The 23,165-nt window shown below is 39.4% G+C and overlaps 1 protein-coding gene across 11 annotated transcripts in view; it reads right to left on the bottom strand.

Annotated features, from left to right (window-relative positions):
- LOC111169837 (histone-lysine N-methyltransferase, H3 lysine-36 specific) overlaps positions 1–23,165 on the bottom strand; it is a 131,735-nt gene that overhangs the window by 71,690 nt on the left and 36,880 nt on the right. For 10 of the 11 annotated variants that reach the window (XM_022564369.3, XM_022564373.3, XM_022564368.3 and 7 more), the window contains 3 exons: positions 10,947–11,082; positions 5,296–5,468; positions 483–3,054 (listed from right to left, as the gene is read on the bottom strand). In XM_022564369.3, coding sequence (XP_022420077.1) covers positions 483–3,054; positions 5,296–5,468; positions 10,947–11,082 — 2,881 coding nt within the window. Of the gene's footprint in view, positions 1–482; positions 3,055–5,295; positions 5,469–10,946; positions 11,083–14,617; positions 14,781–23,165 lie in introns of all 11 variants that reach the window. The other variant, XM_089909731.1, reaches the window with a different exon arrangement.

Here is a 23,165-nt window from a genome sequence, read left to right as displayed (position 1 = left end):
ATAAGTACTACAGAACACTTACATTTTTTCAAAAGCACATCCCCTTTGTCTACATAACAGGAGGACCTTCCTTAAGTTGTAGTCCAAGACAGCCTGACGTTCATTAAAATCTATTTGCTTTCTGTAAACTAACTAGATTTTAGTCTTAGGGCTCAGAGCCTCTCAAATACTTACAATACCAAATTGAGTCCCCAAAAGTTCACAGATTGAAAAAGGTAGGAAATGGGGAGCAGGAACAAAATGTTCTTGAGACTTACTAAAAGCAAAAGAAAAAAGAGCTTCTTGGTAAAACAATTTCTGAAAGTATATGGAAACCTGGTCCTCAAAATTCAGATCCTTCTACATAAAGTCCTTTCTTCTCTTCAAGTGATAATCCTTCCCTCCCAACTTACACTTAGGCCTTCCATGAAAACAGACCAACTTCAGAAGGGTATCATTATCACTTCCTCTAGTCCCTTTCTTTCACAGTCAGGAGTCCTTACCTGGTTCAGGGAGCTCAGGCTGAGGGGTCAAACTGGGAATTCCTGGCTCCTTTTCCACCTCTTCATTGCTGGCACTGGATTTATCACAAACTTTCAACCGTGGCCCAGCTGAATCTAAGCAGTCGGCATGATTTGGATCTGTCAGTGCATCCTCTAGTATGTTCGTCGCAGGAGGAGGTCTCTGTTCTGGGAACTCATCTCCCTTCTTTACAGGGTCAGCAGGAAGCAAGACCCCAAAGGCACCCTCAGAGTTTTCTTTCTCCCTAAATCTGTTAGTGCGCTTACGAGGTTTAGTGCGCCTTTGGTTTAAACGCTGCCACCGCTTTTTAGGCACCACTTGATTTACACTAGTGGGTTCATCATTCTCACTAATCATTTCAGACTCCAGCTCTGTCCCTTTTCTGTTTTCAAAAGAGGGGTCTTTTTCAGGAACTTTATCAGGGTCAGACTGGTTGATTTTATTATCAAAATTAACACTGGAAAAATGGGTACCATCTTCACTTGTTAAATGGCCCATTAATTGAAGGGGTTCTTCTTTACCAGGGTCTTCTGCCTCACCTCTGGAGGAGCTATTCTCTGAACCCCTACTCTCTCTGTCTCCCTGCAGTGCAGCCTCAAGAGTCACAGCTGGAAGCTGGTTCAGTTTTCTTTTGCGCTCTGTCTTTAAGGCTTTACGGTTCACTGTGTTCTTTCCCATCTGGGTTGAAAAACCATCTCGTAATTTGGATGGCTTTGATCGACCACAGTTGCGCCTAGTAATACAGTTTGAACGATTTTTGCCAGAAGCAGGGAGGTCTCTTTTATCGGACACCAAGCCAGGTAGGGAGGTAGATAGCTCCCCAGACAGTGCAGAGTCACCCCCACTAGGGCTAGGACGGACTGGATCCTGAGTGCCATCTCCATTTTTTTCTGAATTGTGAGTGGAACCTCCTGAAACCAAGACCTTAGAAGCCCCCACAGGACTACTGGTAGAACAGTCCCCAAGACCAGGACTCCGATAAGAGACCAAGTTCTGAGCAGTCATTAACCGTTGCTCCTTGGTCTTACTATCATGCATATCTTTCAACATCATTAGTAATGTACTGAATTTGTAGTCTGGTTCAATAGGTATATGATTCTGACCAGAGGCAGAAGAAAAAAGTAATGGTTTTGATGGCTTTGACATTCCGGAGTCACTGACATCTTCACTTAAGGATCTATAAGAGAGTTCTTTCAACTCTGACAGAACGTGTTTCACCACTGCTGTTTCTATGTCACTCGAATCCCTGGTTTTCTCATGCATGTTGCTCAGTAGTTTTAGCCCATCCACTTTCCCACTTTTGGAAATGCTGGCCAAAGGAGAGCCTTTGGTATCAGAAGAGCAGCATTTCAAACTGCAGTCCTCATCTGCAACAGGCGGTTCTACTACAACTGGGTTTTCTTTATGTTTGCACTTGATACTTCGGATCTTGGGCTGTTTGCTTTTCGAATGTAACAGAGCTTGATTTGTAGCCCCACCTTTTATTATTGAGTTCTCACTGGAAATGCTTGATGGTGTGTTAAATTTTGGAGAAAGACCATCATTTCTAAAATCTGATTGGGGTTTTCGGACAAGAGTTGATACTTTAAGATCAGAGAGATTAACCTGAGACGTCTCAGTTCCAGGCTCTACTGTCTTGGTACAATCCATCAAGTGGTCTGTGTGTGAGTTAGTAATGAGGGTCTTCTGCTTTGCTTTTACCTTAGTGTTCGTGGCAGGATACCTAGAATACTTTACCTTTTCATTTTTCTGCACAGGTAGCATGTTCTCTGTTCTATCGAAAGCATCTGCAATTTCAAGGACACTGTTATCAGACTCTGAACTATGATCTACGGGATCCAGATCACTGCTTCCATCATCATCAGAAGTGGTACAGATACTAATGGAATCACTTCGCTTTTCTTCATCACCTGCTCCAATATAGCAGAGCTGCACTTTTGAACTACACACCAGACCTCGCTGGAGTTTCTTCTTCTCCCCAGAACGTTTAGAGAGCAAGGCACCCTCAGACAAGCCTAGTAAAGAGTCACAATTTGAAGTCTCAAATTCTTTCTTTGCAGTGTTTTTTGCACAAGAAGAAAATAGGAAACTTCCTGGGGCAGAGCTGGGCCCTGTGAGGCTGTTTGCTATCCGGGAAAGTTCATTAGAGGCCTGCTTATCAGATACATCCCCAGAAATAAAGTTTAGGCCAAGGTTCTCTGGAATCTTTCCCCTCCGTTCTTCCTTATGTGCTTCAAATTGCATGTGGCCCTTTTTCACACTAGTCCTTTTTGGATTATCAGAGCTCTTTCTGGCTAGAGACTTAGCACAAGGTTTTTCCTTCTCATCTGCAGAATGTTCAGAGTCAAAAGCCAGAGATTTCAAGCAGCCATTAAGCAACAGGTCATGTTCTGATTCAGGGTCATTTGTACAGTCCTCAAACGGCATATCCTCCTCACTGTCCAACTTGAGTGAACTGGTGACACATTTTCGGTTCTTCGACCCTTTGGGAACATCATACTGCTCAGCAAGACCAACACTGGCTTCCCATTTACTCAAAATTTTCTGAGGAACCTTAAATTTAAAGAGAAAAAGATTATCACTAGTCTAAGAAATAGAAGGGGAAACAGGCAGATGATCAGTGAACACCTCTCAAATCAGAAGCTCTTCCAAGCCTTGTGCTTCTTCAAGGCTCTTTTATGGGACTGCCAGGTGGTTAACACCCACAGTTCACCCAGAACTTAGCTAATGGGGATTCCTCAACACTACTTCTACCACTAAGATCTATCACTGGAGAAAGATTGATCCCATAAACGCTCCACTCCCCTTACCATTAAAAGCACAAAAGAGTGCACCATAAATGAGACTACAACATTACACTACTAATCAATATTATATTACTAAATCAAGGAATAACCAGACCACTCCTACTTACCCCTCCAACCTTAGAATAAAGATTTCCTTCCTGACTTATGAAGGCCAAGCACTTGCTCAGTTACATAAAAGAGAAAGCAAAAGGCTAAAGAAAGGAGATGCATGTGGAAAAACTAGGACTGGAGAAATGAGTAAGGCAGACCTGCCCTAGAAGAAATGAAATTTGGAACTCTGGTTATCACCAGGCCCTTGGCTAATCAAGATTCTTCTATACATGTTACATACAATCTGGATTATAAGGACTTCCCTGGTGGTGCAGTGGTTAAGAATCCGCCTGCCAATGCAGGGGATAGGGGTTCGATCCCTGGTCCTGGAAGATCCCCCATGCCGCGGAGCAACTAAGCCCATGCGCCACAACTACTAAGCCCACACGCCACAACTACTGAAGCCCGTGGACCTAGAGCCTGTGCTCTGCAACAAAAGAAACCACCACAATGAGAAGCCCGCACACCACAACGAAGAGGAGCCCCCACTCGCCGCAACTAGAGAAAGCCCGCACACAGCAACAAAGACCCAACGAAGCAAAATAATTAATTAATTAATTTTCTTTTAAATCTGTATTATAACCAAGCAGTGTCCTGGGCTTAAACATGTAGTCCAGAGACATCAATACACCCTGGATGTATGACAAGTTACATATGCTCTTTTCTTGATTCCTCACAGCATAAGGACATTGAGGCTCTGTGAAATATACCTAATTTTCAAGACTCTTATTTCCCTCCCTGGCTTCATACAATAAATATCAGTCAAGGTTCTATCAGTTAGTGTTCACAAACACTTTAATACTTGTGAAAGGTCATGTTCTGCTGACCATGTAAAAATTAAGGCCACTAGACAGGAAGCCTCCTCTTATAAAGCAATAAACTGATCATCTGGTTTACTTTACACACAAACACACACCCATTGACTTTCTAACTATGACCATAGTAAATCAATTTTCCAGAACCTAAAAGCCCTAGAGAACTCCTCTGAAAAGGGGGTTGGTTAATCTACATAGTTAAAGGCTTGACACAAAAATTCTGACACCTCCCCACCACCAACCACCCAAAGTATTAGAAAGGATAAAGTTATCCTCTTCTATTCTATCCTAACAATAGCACACACTAGTTGTTTCAGAGCATCAGGCGTATAACATAAAATATTTATTTCTAATCCTCACAACAGTTTGACAAGGTACATATTATTACATTAGTTTTACAGAGGAAGGAACTCCAGTTGGAAATAGCAGGGACTGCATACTGACTAAAAATTATCCTAACTGTGATTCTTATAAAATAGTCTAAAAGTCTGAAACACAAATCTAAGAGGAACTATTTCCTCTTCTAGAATAGACTATAAAGGAGTATCAAAAGAAACAGCCAAAACTTTAACACATCACGCAAATGAAACAAAAACATCACGTTCTTTATTAAAATATAACCAGGTTTGAAACTGCTTAAGCCTTAACAACCACACACAAAAACCAAAACAACAAACAAAACAAAAATGTTTTAAGTCTTATCTTTCTCATTTTTAAGAGAAATAATTAATCCAGAGAGTGAAAAGTAGAATATTTCATTTTGATGATCATTTTCTTCTTACATCAGATATAACCAAAGATGACTGATCATGCCTTTTTTTTTACTATCACATCTAAGTGACATGGCAGAAGTTAACTGAAATCATTTCTCAAAAAATTTGAGTATAAATATTTGGAAGGCTAGCCCCATCTCATCCCTGCAAAAAAACTTGCTTTCTGCCAATTTTCTCACCAACATCCTACTACCAAAGGAAATAACTTATATTCCAAAAATATAATACTTCTTCCTTTGATTGATCCTGTAAACCCTCCCTACCTACCCCCAAGAAGATAATTTGAGAGGCTTTTTTTTTTTAAAATACCTTATGCCTATATCCTTTTTCTTTCTGCTTCCCTCTTCTCCTAAGGACAGGTAGCTCTTCAAATTGATGTCTGCCTTCAAACATGACGATTGCTTTTCCAGCCACCCAGGCTCTCTCAGAAGGATCTCCAAAAGCCTCCACGTAGTACTGTCGATAGGGCCTCCGGTTAGAAACTAGATAAAAATAAAAACCACAGTGTCATTGCTTTAAAAAATTGATATTCATCATCAAGAGAACAGCCACATAGCAATGGCCAAAGAAGCCTCTTTTCACTTAAAACTAAACTAAAATAAAAACTCAACAAGCTAAAAAACCTACAGAACAGGAAACTCTGAGGTAGGTCAGATAGAAGGTAAATTTTCAATTTTCAATTTATGTGACAAGAAAATGGTTAAGAGTGTAATGAAAGAATTTAATGGTTTGGTCTGATGATATGCTATATATTCCAAACCAGTTGGAGGTTGATTAGCTAATCATATAACAAATTAATATAACAACTAAGTTTTTTCTACCATCAATCTATAAAATTTTATACCCTCATTACCAGAAATCACAAAAGGCATATGATAAGCCACAGCATCACAAATATAATAATCAACAAGAACTAACCACCAAATAAACTCTTAAAACATTATGCTAAAATACAAGGAGGAAGAAATGTTTCAACACCATGCCACGTATGATGTGCTAACATTTATGACATAGCTACTCTGGGCAAGGTACTATACTAGGTGCTTTGCATGTATTCTTCACAACAATGAACTCTAAAAAATAAGTAGTATAATCTCCATTTTATAGACAGAATAATAAATCCAACGGCTTCAGACAGGGAAAATTCAGAGTGAAACACTGGTTTTGCAGAGAAAGTGAAACTTGATATTTCAAACTACAGAAATTTTTTTTAAAAAAGGAAATCTCAACAGCCCCCTCCCCACCAAAAATCCACTTATTCTATAGTTTCTTGGCTGTCCAAAGTTCTATGCATACAATTACCAAAAATAAAAATACAAATCTCATCCAGAAAAGATTATAATCAAATTTACCTAGTATATGTTATCTTCTACACACTTACCATCTTTGCATTTTTCATACCAGTAAAAAATGTCACAAAAGAAATATAGTCAGGGTTACACAGGTGTAATGATTTGTCTCTATTTAGAAAAGGAAATCATTTTATATAAAAATTCACTTTAACTCACACTGAATTACAACCTGGTAAAATTTTGTATTGTACATTTTAAAAACAAGTTCTGTAAAAAAACAAACAAAAAAACCTGAACTCCTTAGTCTCTACCTACTAAATTAAACACTTCAATAGAAACCACCTATAAAGGGGGATTAAATGTGTGTATGTGTATATATACACATACACACACATACACACACACACACACACACACAGAGGTTCTTAAAGTCAGTCTGAAAAGTAAATCATTCTCCCATAAATAAGTAAATTCAACTAACACAGACTGAACATTTATGACGTCCCAGCACTATACAGAGGACTGAAAAGAACTCATTGCCTGGTGGGTAAGAGATGTACAGTATAAAGAGATTACGGTAAAACAGCATGCTAATTGCGATAACATGAACATTCATTTTTTAAAAAATTTTTCAAGTATGTCTTGAGTACACTACATTTTACCATTTGATAGTATCTATTGGTGATGGCATTTTTAAAAATTGAGATATAACTGACGGATAACATTAGTTTCAGGTATACAACATAATGATTCGGTATTTATATATAATGCAAAATGACCCCCACAATGTCTAGTCAACATCCGTCACCACACGTAGTTATAAAAAGATTTTTTCTTGTGATGAGATCTTTTAAGATCTACTCTCCTAGCAACTTTCAAATATACAATACAGTATTAACTATAGTTGCCATGCTGTACATTACATCCATGTGACTTATTTCTTTTATAAATGGAAGTTTATAACTTTTGACCCCCTTCACCCATTTTTCTCCTCCAGTCTGTTCTCAGTATCCATGAACTTGGTTTTGTTTTTTCAATTTTGGTTTTTTTAGATTGCACATATAAGTAAGATCATACAGTATTTATATTTTCTCTGTCTGATTTATTTCACTTAGTAAAATGCCCACCAGGTACATCCACGTTGTCACAAATAGCAAGGTTTCGTTCTTTGGTATGGCTGAATAATATTCAATTATGTATATATACCACATTTTCATTACCTATTCATCTATCGATGGACACTTAGTTGTTAACATTCACTTTTTTCAAAGTGAAAAATCATTAACTGGAGGACAAATGGGACACCTGAGCAGAAAATTTAAAGGTAAACAGTTTGTTGAGGGGAGAATTCCTATATAAGGGCCCAGAACCCTCAAAGACATGAATGAATAAAACGAATGAAATAGCTAGGAACTGCAAGTAGTTCAGAACACTAAATCATAAAGTGGAAGGAAAGGGAAACTAAGCAGGTAAGCAGTGGCCAGACCTGAACAGCTTGGATACCATGTTAAGAGTTTGACCACTGGGACTTCCCTGGTGGTCGGTGGTTAAGACTGCGCTTCTAGACACAAGAGGGAAGAGATATGGGAACATATGTATATGTATAACTGATTCACTTTGTTATAAAGCAGAAACTAGCACACCACTGTAAAGCAATTATACTCTAATAAAGATGTAAAAAAAAAAACACTCTGTACTTCCAACACAGGGGGCACAGGTTCAATCCCTGGTCAGGGAACTGAGATCCCATGTGCCACACTAAGACCCTCCATGTTAAGAGTCTGACCATTATCCTGTTGGCCCTGAACCTCATTTAAACTGTGGAACCACAGGCTCAGTTTTCCATCTTAGAAAGATAAATCTCCTTGACCTCTGAATAACACATTTAACAGGAAACAGAGAGGAAACTCAGGAGACCAGAGATTACCAAAATAGTTATATACTCAAGATGACTAAAACCTAAACCACCACTAAAACCACCTAAGGTGGTAGCAATGGGAATTAAAAGAACAAAATATGAAAGATTTTTTTTAAGAAGACAAATCAAAAGGACTAGATATTAATTAAAAGTCAGACAGAATGTGACCACCTAGAGGGGTGGGATAGGGAGGGTGGGAGACGCAAGAGGGAAGAGATATGGGAACATATGTATATGTGTAGCTGATTCACTCTGTGATAAAAAAGAAACCAGCACACCATTGTAGAGCAATTATATTCCAATAAAGATGTTAAAAAATAATAATAATTAAATTAAATTAAATGTAAAAAAAAGTCAGATAGAAAAGATACTTGAACACCAATGTTTATAGCAGCATTAGTCACAATAGCCAAAAGGTGAAAGCAACCCAAATGTCCACTGAAGGATGAAAGCATGAACAAAATGGAACATTATTGAACATTATACTTCAATGGAATTATTGAGTCTTGCAAATGAATGATACACGTAATACAACATTTACCAGGGACTGAAGGTTATTGTTAAATTGTTAACAGAGTTTCAGTTTAGGAATATGAAAAAGTTCTGGAGATGGATAGTGGTAATAATTGCACAAAAATGTTAATTTACTTAATGCCACTAAACTATAAACTTAAAAATGGATAAAATGATAAAATTATGTTACATATATTTTTTACCACAAAAAAATGTCAGATAACAATTGGTAGTAAGGATATAGAGAGATTAAAACCCTCATCCAGTGCTGATGAGAATATAAAATGGTACAGTAGCTTTTCAAAACAGTCTGGCAGACCTAGCTCTTCCACTCCCAGGTATTTATCTGAGGAACACAAAAACCCTAATTCAAAAAGATATGTCAGCTTCCCTGGTGGTGCAGTGGTTAAGAATCCACCTGCCAATGCAGGGGACACAGGTTCAAGCCCTGGTCCAGGAAGATCCCACATGCCGTGGAACAACTAAGCCCATGCACCACAACTACTGAGCCTACGCTCTAGAGCCCACATGCCACAACTACTGAGCCCATGCACCACAACTACTGAAGCCCATGTGCGTAGAGCCTGTGCTCTGCAACAAAAGAAGCCACTGCAATGAGAAGCCCGTGCACCACAACTAGAGAAAGCCCATGTGCAGCAACAAAGACCCAACACAGCCCAAAATTAATTAATTAAAAAAAAATATATATATATGCACCCCTATGTTCACTGAAGCGTTATTTATAACAGCCAAGATATGGAAACAACCTAAGTATCCACTGACGGATGAACGGATAAAGAAGATATGGTATATATACACAATGGAGTATTACTCAGCCACAAAAGAATGAAATCCTGCCACTTGCGATACTGATGGACCTTGAAGGTATTTTGCCAAGTGAAATAAATCAGACAGAGAAAAGATAAATACTATATGTTTTCACTCATATGTAGTATCTAAAAAACATAACAGGTGAACAAACAAAATAAAACAAAAACTCATATATACAGAGATCAGATTAATGATTACCAGAGGGGAAGGGGGATGGGCAAAATGGGTGAACGGGGGAGACTGTATGGTGATGGATGGTAATTAGACTTGCGGTGCTGTACACCTGAAATTTATATAAAAAATTTTAATTAAAAAAAAAAGTCAGGGGGCTTCCCTGGTGTCACAGTGGTTAAGAATCCACCTGCCAATGCAGGGGACACAGGTTTGAGCCCTGGTCCTGGAAGATCCCACATGCCGCGGAGCAACTTAAGGCCGTGCACCACAACTACTGAGCCTGCGCTCTAGAGCCTGTGCACCTAGAGCTCGTGCTCTGCAACAAGAGAAACCATGGCAATGAGAAACCTGTGCACCGCAAGGAAGAGTAGCCCCCACTCACCACAACTAGAGAAAGCCTATGTGCAGCAACGAAGACCCAACACAGCCAAAAATAAAAATTAATTAAATAAAATTTTTAACCACCCCCCCCAAAAAAACCCTGTAGAACATACATACAATATGCTATGTTTACGTTAAATTAAATCAAAGGGGGTAGGGAGATGAAACTATATAGTTGGATTTACATAAAGGAAGTCTAGGAAGAAACATTAATAACAGCTGGTTACTTTTTGAAAGGAGAGGTAAAGAGTGGGGCAGACCAGAGATTTTTTTAATCTTGTGCATATATAACCAATTTAAAACCTAAAACACATATATTAAAACTACAATAAAATCACAAACTATCTTAACAGAAAAAAGGGAGCTCAAAATGAAGTTTGAGCCCTTATCTTATACCATTTTAAAGTTAAGGCACGTAAGATTCATACAGAACAACCAAATAAGTAACAAACTTTAGTAACTATAGAAAATAGTCTAAATCAAGACTTTAAAATTCAAAATGACTTATAAGCAATCTTTATAACTGTTTCAGCTTTAAAACTAACAAAAATGATACAAACCTGAAGACTGAAGTAGAAAAACATAAATATACTGAAAAGTGATTCTGGACAATGTAGACTTTAGCTAATAAGCCTAACATTTTCTGGCATCTACAGATAGAATAATTGAGAATTTTTAAATCATAGAGTAAAATAAAACACACCTTAAAAAAAAATCCAGAAAAGATAAAATACATAATAACAATTCATTAACAAAATGCTCAAAGGTAAGAATGAATTATTACTAACGGAAACTGCAAGTTGGTAATTCCATACTGTATTTTATCATGTATAATCAACTGCAAGTATTACCTTTCATTTTTGAGTGTGTGTTAATCAACGGATCAGAACAAATCCTGCAGGGCCACCAAGGGCGTCTCTTGAATTTTGCCCAGATGAGATCTCCAACTTCATACTTCAGTGGCGTAGCCTTTTTCTTGGGCTGACACTTGAGACAGACAAAACATGGGGCATCAATAAAAATCAGAACCTTTTGAAACAACATATCTTTCCACTAGCCTTCTGAGAAAGCATTACCAATGAATACTAGATGAAAACACTCCAGCTTAACCACAATTACAAAATAAGTATAATTAAAAATTACTGTCTTAACTATTTATAACACAGTGCTTTATAAAGTCAGTAGTAGCTCTCAATTTACATTTGCTTTACATAAGTAAACTACCTACATTCTAGGAAAATAAATAAGCTATTTCAAATTTTTAAAGAGCTAAAAACTGAAATAATAGATAAACAGAATCATCCCAAGGAAAAGATATCTTTGCCCAAGTCCTTGGATCACAACACAACAGGGGTGGGGGGTGGGGGGTGGAAGAAATTTAACAATGTCAAGAGACTCTGATACCACTACATATGCCAACTTTATCTCAATAAACTGGGGGAAGGGGAGACTGTGGTCCCTTCTGCAGGTGATACTCTACATCCTTCTCAAACACAGACATTCTTATTAATTTACAATAATGGCCTACTGAAATAATCCTGAAAGCTACAGGCTAGATTCTGGCAATGTCAGCACAACTGACATATTTTTCCCAGGACATGCAAGAGAGGCTGCATCCAGAACAGTACACTGCCCAACTCCAAGGGATACCATTCAAGCACAACACAATATGAATCAAGCTCCCTGGACATATCCAATGCAGAGACCCTGGCTGCATCTTTTCTCCAAAAATAATACCTAATTTATCTGCAATCCAAATGCTTCCATCTCAGCTCTAAACCTATACCCATGCCTTTAACACCGCATCAACAGTACAGAGGTCTCCTGCCCTGAGAGGAAGATGGCTTTGTGTTTAGTAGGACTGAGCTCCCCCGGCAGCCATAAACTACACAAAGGAGTTCACATGTGCTGAGCTGTTTCTGGGTAGCTAAGAGCAGCACCTAAGGTACTTGGACAAAGGACAACCTACTCCATTTACTCCAAGGGGGCATACAAATATTATGATTTTCTATAAATGCTATGTCCTAAAAAAGGCTTGGTGAGTTCCTCCCTCAGACTCAGTCGTCCCTCCTTAATGCCTAAAACAGTACCCACCTAGTACATATTAAGTGTCCAATAAAGAATATGCTGAATGAATTGACTGAAATCATTCAAATAAAAATGATGAGTAATACCTGGGGCTCAAGGATATCAAAGTATTGGGCTCAATTCAATGATTTGTAAGTTACCATTCAACTTTAAGACTGTGCATTCAGAGAGAAGTAAATCTCACAGAATACCCTTATTGAAAATAGTGTCATTAGTTCTTCATGTATATAGAGTTACTCGGAAATGAGACAGAAACTACAACTTTTAAAACATTTTTTTTTGAAAAGCAAGCCCCAAGGGGCCATTTTTGCCTGTTATCATTCTGTAAGTTATCAGAAAAAAAATTACTTCAGAGCTAGTTGGCTTTGAAACTTTAAAACCATGATACCAAGATGGGATAGAAACTCTTTTACATGCCCCTGTACTGAAAACTACAATTTGAGTAGGTTCCCATAAATTTCTGATATAATCTGATTTGTAATCATTTATTTGGCAATCATTGATAAATATGGACTTGCTTATTTATCTGAGTCCTAAACGACTTTAAATATACTACCATTTACTTGATGTCTGCTATATACCAGGCACTGTTCCTCCTTTAATCCTCTTAAGGTAGATACTATATTATTACTCCTATGTTACTATCTGCCTATAGTCATATAGTTATGTAGTAGGTAGCAGAGACAGGATTCAAACCTGGGCAGTCCAACTCAGGATCCCAAACTCTCAACTACTATCCCAATAACAATAAAACCCCATGATTATTACATGCTTTATGACAAATTCAGCCATAATCAATCTATAACATGATACTGGTTCTGTCTTTGCCATATATTACTACTACAAAGTGACCGTAGTAGTAATATATCAGGAATATATCAGTGATCAGGAAGTAAAGCCATAAAACACAAGGCTTCAGTAACAGATGGATAAGAAAGACCATGAGTGGTACTGCTTACAGCCAGAAGCCAGAATCACACAAAGCAGTAATGAGCTGTCTTCTGACTCTATCACAAATTGTGTCACCTTAAACAAGTCAGTTAACTCAGCATCAGCACCCTAAGACATAATAAAACCAGGAAAGAAACACTTGCTCTACCACGAACCATGAAAATGAAAATAACTATTAATTCTACTCCTAATATTTTAACCCAAAGGAAATAATCCAGAAAAGTAAAAGAACTGTAAAAAGATATCTAAAGCAGTTATTTATGACAACAAAAAGTTAACATCCTAGACAACCTATGGAATGAGAGAAAATATTTGCAAACAATGTGACTCTATATTACAAAATATACAAACAGCTCCTACAACTCAATGACAAAAAACAAACAACCCAATCAAAAAATGGGCAGAAGATCTAAACAGACATTTCTCCAAAGACATACAGATGGCCAACAGGCACATGAAAAAATGCTGAACATCACTAATTATTAGAGAAATGCAAATCAAAACTACAATGACGTACCATCTCACACCAGTCAGAATGGCCATCATTAAAAAGTCTACAGGGACTTCCCTGGTGGCACAGTGGTTAACAATCCGCCTGCCAATGCAGGGGACAAGGGTTCAATCCCTGGTCCGGGAAGATCCCACATGCCGCAGAGCAACTAAGCCCGTGCGCCACAACTACTGAGCCTGCACTCTAGAACCCGCGAGCCACAACCACTGAGCTCGCGTGCCACAACTACTGAAGCTCACATGTCTAGGGCCCATGCTCTGCACCTCCACAACAAGAATAGCCACCACAACAAGAAGCCTGCGTACCACAAGGAAGAGCAGCCCCCGCTTGCCACAAGTAGAGAAAGCCCACACACAGCAATGAAGACCCAATGCAACCAAAAATAAATTTAAAAAAATAAAAATTGGAAGAAAAAAAAGAATGGATCAGATTCTACATAAAAAAAAATAATAATAATAATAATCCGCCTGCCAATGCAGGGGACACAGGTTCGAGCCCTGGTCCAGGAAGATCCACGTGCCGCGGAGCAACTAAGCCCATGTGCCACAACTACTGAGCCTGCACTATAGAACCCGGGAGCCACAACTACTAAAGCTCACACACCTAGAGCCTGTGCTCCACAACAAAGAGAAGCCACCACAATGAGAAGCCCATGCACTGCAACAAAGAGCAGCCACCACTCACTGCAACTAGAGAAAGCCTGCACGCAGCAACAAAGACCCAATGTAGCCATAAATAAATAAATAAATAAATAAATAAATAAATAGTCTACAAATAATGAATGCTGGAGAGGTGTGGAGAAAAGGGAACAACCCTCCTACGCTGTTGGTGGGAATGTAAATTGGTACAGCCACTATGGAAAACACTATGAAGGTTTCTCAAAAAACTAAAAATAGAGTTGCCATATGATCCAGCAATCCCACTCCTGGGCAAATATCCAGAAAAAACTCCAATTTCAAAAGATATATGCACCTCAGTGTTCACTGCAGCACTATTTACAATAGCCAAGACATGGAAGCAACCTAAATGTCCGTCGACAGATGAATGGATAAAGATGCGGTATACATATAAAATGGAATTCCATGCAGCCATAAAAAAGAATGAAGTAATGCCATTTGCAGCAACCTGGATGGACCTAGAGAAAGACAAATATCATATGATATCACTTATATGTGGAATCTAAAAAATGATACAAATGAACTTATTTACAAAACAGAAACAGACTCACAGACACAGAAAACAAACTTACAGTTACCAGAGGGGAAAGAGGGGGTGGATAAATTAGAAGTTTGTGATTAGCAGATACAAACTACTGTATATAACATAGATAAACAAGGTCATACTGTATAGCACAGGGAACTATATTCAATACCTTGTAATAAACTAAATTAGAAAAGAATCAGAAAAAGAATGTGTTTGTGTATAATTGTATCACTTCGCTGTACACCAGAAACACAACATTGTAAATCACCTATACTTCAATTTTTTAAAAAAAGTTAACATCCAACAAGGGACCTGTTAAACAAATTATGCTGAAAACTCCATGAAATATGCAAAGTGCAGATGAAGTTAAGGAATACTGAAAATGTAATACACAGCCACACATATGATATACCAACTATTTAGAAACTATGCCAAAACTATGATAAAAAAAAAGTCACTGAGAAACACAAATAAAAAATAGTTTCATTAAATTAAAGGTATCATGGGTAAAGATTTTCATAAACCTGAGACATTAATTTCCTCCTTACTATTTAATTCATTTACCAGGATGACCAAATAAAACAATATATACAAACTTATTGGGGAAAAATGTCTATACAAATACATATTATTAATGAACAGCAACATCCAAATCCAAGTGACCTTAGTATATAAAAAATTAGAAACAGGCAAGAAGTCCAGACCAAAGTGAGGCTTCCAAACATGAAAATAGAGAAAATAACAACAAGGGAAAATTAAAGGTGGAAAAAAAAAGGAATATGACTCTTCTCTTCAGAAGAGCTTAAAAATCTCACATGGGAAAGAAAGACCCCAAAATAACTCCTTGTAAAGCCCATAATTCAACTAAACACCTGCAAACAAAGCTCAACAAGAAACACAAAGATGAATTCCTGATCTTAAGGCACTTGGAGAATATCAGGGAAGACTAGAGTGAACAAATGTCATTTGAGCTTAGACTGGCCGGATAGGCACATTTCAGAACAGCTTTCCCTAATATCTCTGTATGTCCAGTTGGATAAAACATATTGGTGCTAATTCCACGGTCAGGGAACTAAGATCCCATATGTCTGCGGGGTGTAGCCAAAAACCAAATTTTAAAAAAATACAAAATTTTTAAAAAAATGTTACACTAGAAAATGTTTAACACAAAAGAAGGCAGTAACAAAGGATTAGAGGAACAAAAATATAAGACATAAAAAACAAAGAGCAAAATGACAGATATCAATCCTACCTTATCACTATTTACATAAAATGTATATGGATTTAAAATTCAAAGGCAGAAATTGACAGAAGAGATTAAAAAATATTATACAACTACACTGTCTAGAAGACACACTTCAGATCAAATTCAAAAAAGGGACTGAAAGGATGAAAAAGAAATAACATGTCAACAGTAACACACGGAAGGAAGTAACAAAAGTGGGGACGTAAGTACTGATCCTATGGAAATAAAAAGGACTATGAGAGCAGTAGCAACAGTTGTACACCAACAAATAGGATAACTCGGATGAAACAGATGAAGTCCTAAAAACACAAAACCTACCAAGACTAAATGACATAGAAACAGAATATGTGAATAGACCTATAACTAGTAAGGAGACTGAATCAGTTGTGAGCAATCAAAAAATCTCCCCACAAAGAAAAGCCCTGTAGGGACTTTCCCGGCGGTCCAGTGGTTAAGGTTCTGCGCTTCTAATGCAGGGGGCGCGGGTTAAATCCTTGGTCTGGAAACTATGGTCCCGCATGCCGTGAGGCGTGGCAAAAAAAAAAAAAATGCCCTGGACCCAGTGGCTTCCCTGGTAAATTGTACCAAACATTTAAAGAAGAACTAATACCACTCCTTCTCAAACTCTTTGAAAAAAACTAAAGAGGAATAAACTCTCTAACTTACTGTTTGAGGACAGCATTACTGATACCAAAGTCAGACAAAGGAAAAGCTACAGACCAATATCCTTTTTTATAAGTTATTTTTATTTATTTATTTGTTTTTGGCTATGTTGGGTCTTCATTGCTGCGCGCAGGCTTTCTCTAGTTGCAGTGAGTGGGGGCTACTGCTCGTTGCAGTGTGCAGGCTTCTCATTGCGGTGGCCTTTGCTGCAGAGCACAGGCTCCAGGCATTCAGGCTTCAGTAGTTGCAGCTTGCGGGCTCCGGAGTGCAGGCTCAGTAGTTGAGGCACACTGGCTTAGCTGCTCCGCGGCATGTGGGATCTTCCCGGACCAGGGCTTGAGCCCATGTCCCCTGCACTGGCAGGCGGATTCTTAACCACTGAGCCACCAAGGAAGTCCTAGACCAATATCCTTTATAAACACTGATGCAAAAATCCTCAACAAAATTCAGCAAAACAAGTTGAACATCATATTAAAAAACCATAATATAAATATCAATCATTGTTTTGAACAGCTGAAACTAATATAATGCTATTATGTCATTATATCTCAATTAACAAAAAACAACCAAAACAAAACACCATGACCAAGTGGGATTTATTACTGTAACACAGGACTGTTCAACATATGAAAATAGATAAATTTAATACACCACATTCACAGAATGAAGGATAAAAATCACATGATCATCACCACTGATGCAGAAAAGGCATTTAATAAAATTCAACGCTCATTCATGATAAAAAAAATACTCAACAAACTAGGATTAGAAGAACACTACCTGGGACTCCTCTGGTGGCGCAGTGGTTAAGAATCTGCCTGCCAATGCAGGGGACACGGGTTTGAGTCCCGGTCCAGGAAGATCCCATGTGCCTCGGAGCAATTAAGCCCGTGTGCCACAACTACTGAGCCTGCGCTCTAGAGCCCGCAAGCCGCAACTACTGAGCCCGCCTGCCCCAACTACTGATACCTGCGTGCCTGGAGCCCATGCTCCGCAACAAGAGAAGCCACCGCAATGAGAAGCCTGTGCAGCACAACAAAGAGTAGCAGCCGCTCGCCGCAGCTAGAGAAAACCCGTGCACAGCAACGAAGACCCAATGCAGCCAAAAATAAACAAATACATTTTTTAAAAAAGGAAAAAAGAAGAAAACAACCTAAACATAATAAAAGCCATATATGAAAAATCCAGAGAGCATACTGCTGAATGGTGAAAGACTGAAAGTTTTCCCTCTAAGATCAGGAACACAGCAAGGACGCCAGCTTTCTCCACTTCTATTCAACATACTACTGGATGTTCTAGCCAGAGCAACTACACAAGAAATAAGAGGCAACAAAATTGGAGAGGAAAAAGTAAAAATATCTCTATTCACAGGTCTTATATGTAGAAAATCCTAAAAATTACACACACACACACACACACACACACACAAACCTTACAGAACTAATGTATGAATTCAGCAAAGTATGAAGATACAAAGTCAACACACAAAAATCAGTTGAATTTCTATACATCAATAATGAAGAATCGGGCTTCCCTGGTGGCGCAGTGGTTAAGAATCCGCCTGTCAATGCAGGGTACACGGGTTCGAGCCCTGGTCCAGAAGACCCCACATGCCGCGGAGCGACTACGCCTGTGCATCACAACAACTGAGCCTGCACTCTAGAGCCCACGAGCCACAACTACTGAAGCCCACACGCCTAGAGCCCGTGTTCTGCAACGAGAAGCCACTGCAATGAGAAGCCCGTGCACCGCAACGAAGAGTAGCCCCCACTCGCTGCAACAAGAGAAAGCCCACACCCAGCAACAAAGACCCAACTCAGCCAATAATTAACTAATTAATTTTTAAAAAAAAGAAAGAAAAGAAAGTCAATGTGACCTACAAAATAGGAAGAAATAAAGTCAAAGAAATGATTCAGGGAGAGGAAGACATGTCTTTTTTTTTTTTAATAGTAATCTTTTATTTATTTATTTATGTATATTTTTATTTCTGGCTGTGTTGGGTCTTCATTTCTGTGCGAGGGTTTTCTCTAGTTGCGGCAAGCGGGGGCCACTCTTCATTGCGGTGCGCGGGCCTCTTCACTATCGCAGCCTCTCTTGTTGTGGAGCACAGGCTCCAGACACGCAGGCTCAGTAGTTGTGGCTCACGGGCCTAGTTGCTCCGTGGCATGTGGGATCTTCCCAGACCAGGGCTCGAACCCATGTCCCCTGCATTAGCAGGCAGATTCTCAACCACTGCGCCAGGGAAGCCCAAGTCATGTCCTATTATGCCCTTCTACTGTGAGTGACATAGAAGTCTTTGAAGGGCTGATATTTTAAAAGGATCACTCTGACTGCCATGGTAAAAACAGCCTTAGGGTGCTAGGGTGAAAAGCAGAGACCACTCCAGATGAGATGTAATAGTTATGTGAACCTAGCTGGGATTGGGGGAGGGGGGCACGAAGCAGGATGAGACAGTGAAATTTGCTGATGGATTGGATGTGTATGCTACAGAAACAGAGAAATCAAGGATCATTCCTTTATGACTTAAATACTGCAATGATGGAGTTCCCATTTATTAAAATGGAGAAGACTACAGGAAAAGCAGGTTTGGGGAAGTACATCCGGAATCTGGTTTTGAACAAGTATAACACTCCAATTTCACAACCTAATGAAAAAGTCAAGAAAGCCAATGTATATATGATTCTGGAGTTCTGAAGATCCAGACTACAGAGAGAACTTTGCGGAGTCTTGATGACAAAAGATCATCAAGAAAGTGAGTACAGGGACTTCCCTGATGGCGCAGTGGTTAAGAATCCACCTGCCAGTGCAGGGGACACGGGTTCAATCCCTGGTCTGTGAAGATCCCACATGCCGCGGAGCAACTAAGCCCGTGCGCCACAACTACTGAGCCCGCGCTCCACAACTAATGAAGCCTGTGTGCCTAGAGCCCGTGCTCCAGAACAAGGGAAGCCACTGCAACGAGAAGCCTGTGCGCTGCCAACAAAGAGGAGCCCCGGCTCGCCACAACTAGAGAAAGCCTGTGCACAGCAATAAAGACCTAACGCAGCCAAAAATATAAATTAATTAATTAATTAATTTCTTTTAAAGTGAGGTGCCTGAGGACTAAGTCCTGAGGGGTAGAAACAGGTAAGGATTCTTTTTAAGCTCTGCTAGAATTGCTTGGCCAACATATTCCCCAAAACTCCCTGGCTTGGGAATGGGCACTAAATTTGGGACAAGGATAGCATATCAGAATTTAGTCACAGAGTATTACATTTCAAAGCTATAGTTCTTAAAAAAAAAAAAAAAAAGCTATAGTTCTCTAAGCAACTTTCAGATTACCAGTTAATCTCCCACATATCCAGATTTTGGAAAGGGGGCACACTTTGACTATTCAAAACAAATATTCTGGTACAACGGAAGTGTCTCTTTCCCCAACATTTATCCGTCATGGTGTCATGAACTGCTGTTAGTCTATTCAGAAACTGGGTACGCTAACAAATTTGGTTTCATGAAAGCTATGGAGTTAACCCTAGCTTCTAGGGAAGGGTCACAGACCAACCTTCCTCTCTGCCTCCCTTGGCTCTGCCTTCAACCTTTCTAAGCACAAGTGAAAATGGAACCCACTTTTAATGTTTTATTACTGTGTTAGAAACATCCCCAGCTATTTTATTTTTTTTAATTTTTGTTTGTTTGTTTGTTTTTATTTTTGGCTGTGTTGGGTCTTCGTTGCTGTGTGCGGGCTTTCTCTAGTTGTGGTGAGCCCGGACTACTCTTCATTGCAGTGTGCGGGCTTCTCATTGTTGTGGCTTCTCCTGTTGCGGAGCACGGGCTCTAGGCACACAGGCTTCAGTAGTTGTGGCACGTGGGCTCAGTAGTTGTGACTTGCGGGCTCTTGAGCACAGGCTCAGTAGTTGTGGTACACAGGCTTAGTTGCTCCGCGGCATGTGGGACCTTCCCGGGCCAGGGCTTGAACCCGTGTCCCTTGCATTGGCAGGCAGATTCTTAACCACTGCACCACCAGGGAAGCCCCCCCAGCTATTTTCAATTATTTTCGATTGAAGCATTCATAGTCATGTGTGAGTGCTCAAAATCATTCTAGGGTCCCCAGCCCTCTTCAAAGATAGTTTAAAAAAAACAAAACAAAATAACTCTCCAACCCAGTCTCACAACAGTATTTCATTCAAGTCAGAATTGAAGAGGGTTAAAAGTGCATCTCAACCACATCACACACTGAGTAACTGCTAAGTAAAATAACTGTACTAAGTATAGTGATCTAGCCAGCTACATTTGGTCACAATAAAACTCAGGCACTCTGCTCAACACTTAATACTGAATTATCTCTGATGTCACAGTAGCTTCTAAGAATAGAGTAGGAGTGTGTTTTTCTCCATATCATGCATGCAAAAACTGAGGCAGAAATTAAGTCATTTGCCCAGGTTCACAAAACTAGTACTAAAATATCAATGCAGGGATTCAAACCTGACTCCAATAAAAATGCTTTTAGGGCTTCCCTGGTGGCGCAGTGGTTGGGAATCTGCCTGCCAATGCAGGGGACACGGGTTCGAGCCCTGGTCTGGGAAGATCCCACATGCCACAGAGCAACTAGGCCCGTGAGCCACAACTACTGAGCCTGCGCGTCTGGAGCCTGTGCTCCACAACAAGAGAGGCCACGATAGTGAGAGGCCCATGCACCGCGATGAAGAGTGGACCCCACTTGCTGCAACTAGAGAAAGCCCTCGCACAGAAATGGAGACCCAACACAGCCAAAAATAAAATAAATAAATAAAAATTAAAGTTTAAAAAAAAATGCTTTTAACATTGCACCAGTTTATTCCCAGAAGATAAATCAGAATTTTCTTTACCCAGGATTCTACACTTTACATATGAATTTCCAAAATATTTAAATATAACTCACATCCCCCCAAATATCTTGGAAATCCAATATTCCCCTATCAAGAACAACTAACTTAAGAGAATTCCCCGTCGGTCCAGTGGTTAGGACTCGGGGCTGTCACTGCCAGGGCCCGGGTTCAATCCCTAGTCGGGGAACTAGTAAGATTCCACAAGCTGCACAGCGGGGCCAAGAAAAAAAAACTCACACACACACATTAACTAACTTTAAAAAGTCTATTCACACAAGCAAAGTCACTGTAGCTGTTCTGCAGCTGTCAACACATTTTCTGGTTTGCCAAGAGCCTTTTCTTCAGCCACGGAGGGCAGTGACTAAAATCTCAGAAACAAGCAACTATACTTCAATTTAAAAAAAAGAAAAGAAAAAATACCTCAGAAATGATTTGAGAGAACACGGCATACTTTAGAAAAACTGTACTTTAAATGTAACTTAATCTCTTCACTTTTTAAATGATGGAAGAAACGAAAATAATCTAGATGTTGGACACAGACTTCGCTAATTACAGAACACCTATACATTTGAATGCTATACAGAAATTTTATACATATATACTAAGGGAAAAGGCATGTAATACAATGATCTCAAATCTTACAGAGATACATTTTCATACACATACACAAAAAATGTCTGGAAGGATAGAGGTCAGAATGATAAATGGATCTGTGGATACTGTCAAGTGATTTTTGGCTTATCTACATTTTCTAATTTTTGTACACTGAACATGTATTATGTGCATAGTTTTTTAAAAATGAGATAAAACTCACATATCACAAAACCACCTTTTTAACCACTTTAAAGTATCCAATTTCATGGTTTTTAGTATATCTTGCATAATATTTTAAAGTAAATTTTAACACACATTTCCTTTGAAGGGAAAAATAAAAATGTATAGAAATGCAGCAAGACAGAATTTCCTACCACAGTGAGAAAAGTGCACCAAAGAAATAAGCTTTTTTTTTTTTTTTTTTTTTTTTTTTTGCGGCACACGGGCCTCTCACTGTTGTGGCCTCTCCCGTCACGGAGCACAGGCTCTGGATGCGCAGGCTCAGCGGCCATGGCTCACGGGCCCAGCCGCTCCGCGGCATGTGGGATCTTCCCGGACCGGGGCACGAATCCGTGTCCCCTGCAACGGCAGGCGGACTCTCAACCACTGCGCCACCAGGGAAGCCCAAGAAATAAGCATTATAATCCTCTGAACTGCCTGCCTTGAAAAATATCTGGAAGTGCTTTGTCTCTGTGCCTCATTTGTATCATCTGTAAAATGGGGACAATTAATAATGCCTACTTCACAGGGCTACTGGAAGTATTGAATAAGCTAATATGTAAACATTATTTATTTATTTATTTTTGGCTGCGTTGGGTCTTCGTTGTTGCGCATGGGCTTTCTCTAGTTGCGGCGAGCGGGGGCCATTCCTCACTGTGCCGCGCGAGCCTCTCATTGCAGTGGCTTCTGTTGCTGCAGAGCACAGGCTCTAGGCGCACGGGCTTCAGCAGTTGTTGCACACGGGCTTAGT

The sequence above is a fragment of the Delphinapterus leucas genome, chromosome 3 (genome assembly GCF_059928025.1).
Source record: "Delphinapterus leucas isolate spDelLeu-1000000601 "Yukka" chromosome 3, BTC_Dleu_Yukka2, whole genome shotgun sequence".
Lineage (NCBI taxonomy): Eukaryota > Metazoa > Chordata > Mammalia > Artiodactyla > Monodontidae > Delphinapterus > Delphinapterus leucas.
This window is presented reverse-complemented; position numbering and strand designations above follow the sequence as displayed.